The sequence below is a fragment of the Ooceraea biroi genome, chromosome 8 (genome assembly GCF_003672135.1).
Source record: "Ooceraea biroi isolate clonal line C1 chromosome 8, Obir_v5.4, whole genome shotgun sequence".
In the NCBI taxonomy this organism is placed as follows: domain Eukaryota; kingdom Metazoa; phylum Arthropoda; class Insecta; order Hymenoptera; family Formicidae; genus Ooceraea; species Ooceraea biroi.
In genome coordinates this window covers 2,406,970-2,412,501 of record NC_039513.1, presented here as the reverse complement: position 1 = coordinate 2,412,501, position 5,532 = coordinate 2,406,970, and the positions used below count along the sequence as shown (strand labels likewise).

The 5,532-nt window shown below is 40.9% G+C and overlaps 1 protein-coding gene across 1 annotated transcript; it reads left to right on the top strand.

The window, feature by feature from the left end:
- The first annotated feature begins 271 nt into the window (after positions 1-271).
- LOC105278971 lies at positions 272-3,537 on the top strand. Its single transcript, XM_011338430.2, has 4 exons — positions 272-383; positions 477-814; positions 886-1,456; positions 1,709-3,537. Exons 1-4 carry the CDS (start codon positions 272-274, stop codon positions 3,535-3,537), a joined length of 2,850 nt encoding a protein of 949 aa, XP_011336732.2.
- The last annotated feature ends 1,995 nt before the right edge of the window (positions 3,538-5,532 follow it).

Sequence of the window (5,532 nt, the reverse complement as noted above, 5' to 3'; positions counted from 1 at the left end):
CGGGAGCTCCGAGACCTCGAGAGCAATTAGAGTAGTAATCGAGAGACTGATTAGTTAAGAGAAGTGATCGAGCGATCTCGCATTTGAGGCAAGGCAGTCAGAGCGGATCGAAAGAGATTGAATAAACGTTATCGTATAAGTTAAGTAAAAGTGTAAAATCATTGGCATCCTGGACCAATCCGTATCGGAGCCGAAGCATTCTTATAGCTCAGAAGTGGGATAACACGTCTACGACCGCACGAGCGTGAATAGAAGAAGCCCAAAATAGAAGATGGAGAATTTTGATCGAGAGAAATTGGAAGAAATGTCTCAAGAACAGTTGAGGAGAGCGGCGGAGGATTTGCAACTGGATGCGACGGGAAATCGAGAAGCTCTAATGAATCGTATTCTCGATCATTACGAGCAGAGGAGAGATCCGTTCAGTTGACCGGTCCCGCAGTTGGTGGAAGGGCACAGTTTTGCACTTCGGAATCAAGGTCAGCCGCAGACCAGCAGTAGTCAGGTGGTCAGCGCTGGTCAAGAAGATCAGACAACCACCATCAATGAGAAATTGTTACTGCTATTAACGCATCAAAGTGAGATGTCTCAGCGATTATTGAACGCCCAGGAGTCCATTGCGTTGCAACTGGCACGAGTGACGAGAACCGACGGAACGGATACCAGTACCGCACAAGGCAGCGGAACACCGAGGGCGGACCGGAGCAGCAATCAGTCCCCGGCGGAGTTATCACAGGTCAGCACGATGTCGGGCAGCAACTTTATAAAAACGTTGGCGTTCCAAATTCCAGCCTTCGGAGGATCGAAAAAGGAGAATGTAAATGGTGGCTGAGTCGCGTAGCACACGTAGGTCAATTGTATCAGGTATCAGATCATGTTTTACTTTAGGCGGCGACCAGTAAACTCTCGGGTGAAGCGGAAAAATGGTACGCTAGGCAACCAAATACAGTTATTTCGTTGTGGGCGGCGGTAAAAGAGGGGCTTGCATCGTTTTCCGGGCATCAAGCACCCTTCGCGGTAATTATGCAGAAAATTACGTATCGCAGATGGAATTCCGATAGTGAAAAATTTATGGAATACGCGAACGACAAATTAGATCGCATGGAAGCTTTAGAGGTCACAGAAAAAGACCGGATTAATCTAATAGCAACCGGCATCCGAGAGCCGCACATTAGAGCGGTAGCGTTGTCAGCGACAAACGAATCGTTACATCAGTTCTTAGAGCGTATGCGGTCTGTTACAGAAAAATTAGAAACAACGGGAACTAAAAGATCGTCGTCAGCGTGGACTAGCGATAAAGATTCGAGAAACGTTAAATGTAATTATTGTCAGAAAATGGGACATATAGCGAAAGAATGTAGAAATAGGCATCTTACGTGTTACCATTGTCAAGGGAAAGGTCACATAGCTCGGAATTGTCCGCAAAACACAAACAAGGACACGACAAAATCTCAACCAAGTACGTCGGCAGCGGCCGAAACTATTTCGTTTATTACTGCGAAACGTGAAAGTTACGATAAAATCCCCTTTATTAATATAACGAAAATGAATAATGAAACTCACGATAAGAAAGCACTTATTGACTCAGGAAGCCCCATTAGTCTAATCGCAAAGTCGTTTTATGATAATTATTTTGATGGGCTAACACTGCATAGAGATCCGCAAAATTAGACTTTCAAAGGTGTTAATAACTCAAACGTAAATATTATAGGCTGGATACGGGTGACGATCGAAATCGATCAAATTCCCGGTCGAGAGCTAAACGTTAAGCTGTTTGTGGTCCCTGATACGACCTTTGCGGGAAAGCTATTATTCGGTAGAGACTTTATATTTGACAACAACTTACGATTAGAATTGTCGCGAGGTCAAACACAACTAGTGGATTTAGCTGAACCGTACAAGGAAGTATTAGAAATACTCAATATCAACGCAGATTGTAAGAAGGATATTTACGATATCATTGCCGAAAATTTAAATTCTAATTTGAGCCACACGGAGAAAACTAAGCTATTGCAAGTATTTAAAGAGATAGATAATATGCATGTCGAGAAAGCAGAGGACGAATCGTTAGTTAAAGTACATATGAAAGATAATACAATATTTTTGTATGGTTCTAGACGTTTTTCATATAGCGAACGGCTTGAATTGCAGAAGATTACAGATGATCTGTTGCGTAGAAAAATTATTAAGCCAAGTGATTCACCGTATTACTCAAGAGTAGTATTAGTCACAAAGAAAAACGGTAAGAAAAGAATGTGCATAGATTTAAGACAATTAAATAATTTGATTTATAAACAGAAATATAGTTCTCCAGTCATAGAGGATCATATTAATAATATGCATGGCAAACGGGTCTTTACGAGTCTCGATTTAAAAGATGGGTTTCATCAGATTGGTGTCCATCCGGATAATACAAAATATTTTGCCTTCTCGACACCACACGGACAATTTGAGTACATTAAATTACCCTTCGGTTATTCGGAATCGCCGACCGAATTTCAGAAAAGAATTCAGAAAATTTTCGAAAAAATGATACGCGAAGGAAAGATATTGGTTTACGTTGATGACATAATGATTGCGACGGAAATGGTCGAGGAAAACTTGACGATTTTGCGCGAAGTCTTATATTTGCTGAAAAAACATAATTTAGAATTGAACGTTGCTAAATGCGCTTTTCTGGAGCGTACTATCGATTATCTAGGCTACAAGATTTCGGCGGAAGATGTTACGTTAAGCGACAAACATGTAACGGCGATCTTAAATTTTCCGGAGCCGAGATCGGTGCACTATGTAAGAAGTTTTCTTGGTCTGTCTAATTATTTCAGGAAATTCATTCAGAATTATGCGTTAAAAGTAGAGCCGATGCAAAAACTAGTACGGAAATCTATGCTTTTTAAGTTTGATGATGCGGCAAGGAAGTCATTTAATGCTTTAAAAAAGGAACTTATTTCTTTCCCGGGATTACGTTTTTATAAACATACGGCAGAAACCGAGCTTCATACGGACGCCAGTTCCTATGGTTTCGGAGCAGTTCTACTCCAAAAGCAAGAAAACAATGCCTTTGCGCCGGTAGCTTATTTCAGTAGTCCGACGTCCGACGGCGAAAAGAAGATGCATAGTTACGAACTCGAAACCTTGGCGATAGTTAAAGCAATAGAACGTTTTCACGTTTACTTACAAGGAATAAGATTCAAAGTTGTCACTGACTGTAATGAATTAGTCCTCGCTTTCCGAAAAATCGATATAAACCCGCGTATTGCGCGATGGACGCTGTCATTGCAAAATTATTACTTCAAGTTGGTGCACAGATCAGGTACAAAAATGCAACATGTAGACGCGTTAAGTAGATTCATAATGTTGATTACCTTACCGACTATAGAAGATGAATTGATGATAAGGCAGTTAACTGACGATCGAATTCGTAAACTTGCGGAATCTTTAGAATTCAAGGAAGACAGACGGTTTAGGGTTGCAAAACGGTCTTATGTATCGGTCATATCAGGAACGACTTCTGTTTGTAGTGCCTGCCGTGATGGTTAATAACATTATACGAATTTATCATGATGAGGTCGGACACGTAAGGATAGATAAGACAATTCAGGGAATATTAAGTATGTATTGGTTTCCTTGTATGAAGCGAACCGTAACCGAATATATTCAAAACTGTATAAAGTGCATGCTAGCGAATATGCTAAGTTCGAAGTCGGAAGGAGAATTGCACATCGTGAAGAAAGGAACTATACCTCTTGAAACGCTGCACATTGATCACTTCGGACCATTAGAAAAAACAGCCGATAATTATCTACATATTTTAATTGTCGTAGATACATTCACAAACTTTACCTGGTTCGCAACTAAAGCGACGGGTTTGTCTGAAGCAATAGAACACTTAACATATTTGTTTTCAATATTTGGTACTCCCCGGCGAGTAATAAGTGATAGAGGCACCGCGTTTACATCAAAACAGTTCGAATCCTTTTTAGAGCAGTTGCACATACAACATGTAAAAATAGCCGTGGCATCACCATGGGCCAACGGACAAGTTGAACGCGTAAATAGATTTCTAAAGAACATAATGAGTAAAATAGTAGATGAACCGACTGATTGGAAGGAAAAACGTATGGAAGCGCAATATGTGTTAAACAATACTTATCACAAAGCTATCTAGAGACACGGTAGTGTCTCGCGCCAAATATATGCGCAGCGAGACCGATCGTGTACTGTTACGCGAAGCGACGCTTTCGCAGACACCCAGATTATTAGATCTCAATAACCGCTGAACGGATCAAGTTCAGAGTAGGCTCAATGGATAGCTTGGGGTCGAATTATGTAATAAAAGTGTTTTTATTTTTCTTCTACGTGCCCTACGAGCGGAGATATGGCGATGCAAAGTCTGAAATTGGCAAATTTTACTTAAGAAACGTCGTCATTATCATCGTCGTTTGTGCAGTTCATTTTTTTGAACTAGATGGCAGCAGCTAACATCGGTTTTCTCGCGTGCGCCAGAGATGCGAAATAGCATGTACGGATGTACGACGCGGGCTGCGGTCCAGTTGATGCTTCAGATGCTTCAAAGAAAAGGGATAGAAAATGTTCTGTAACACTTGAAGCTGCAACACCACGTCGACGACGACGATGACGTTGTTGCACCACGTCGACAACGAAGACGACGACGAAGGCGAAGGCGAAGGCGAAGACGAAGATAATGAATACACCAAGTAAAGTGCTACTGGGATATGACCAGCGAAATCATTCGGACTTCGAACTTCAAGAGCTAATGCGAAAACTGCAGAGCATAGATGCAGATATCGAGGTACAGCGAGCGAAATCACGGGATAATGCATACGAAGCGAATCAAAAATTACAACAATATAATAAGGAAATGTATGACCGTCGACATAAATCACCTGCGTTATATAAAGAAGGTGACTTAGTAATGGTAAGGGATTTGAGTACAAAACCGGGAATTAATCAGAAACTATAACCGAAATACAAGGGTCCTTACAAGGTTAGCAAAGTTCTTAATAAAAACCGTTATGTAATTACAGATGTTCCAGGTTTTCAAATAACGACAAGACCATATAATAGTATATTATCGTCGGACAAATTGAAACCGTGGATAAGAGTAACACCTGTAGAGGATCCAGCGATATCTAGCGATGCGTCTAGCGAAACCAATTTTCATTGTACGATGAAAATCCAGCTGAAAATTAATAATGAAAAAAAACTCAGTGTTATTATAGAATAAGAGATCCGCGTGTTTGTATTAATTAGTTTGTGATTATATAGGATATAAGATAGTATTATATGCGATCGAGGACGATCGAGAAGACGAGTTGGCCGAGTTGTAAGAATTTAGAAACTTAATAGTATTCGTAAGTTGACGACAGTGGCGTAGGAAGGGAGCAGGTTTATAAGCGGGAGCTCCGAGACCTCGAGAGCAATTAGAGTAGTAATCGAGAGACTGATTAGTTAAGAGAAGTGATCGAGCGATCTCACATTTGAGGCAAGGCAGTCAGAGCGGATCGAAAGAGA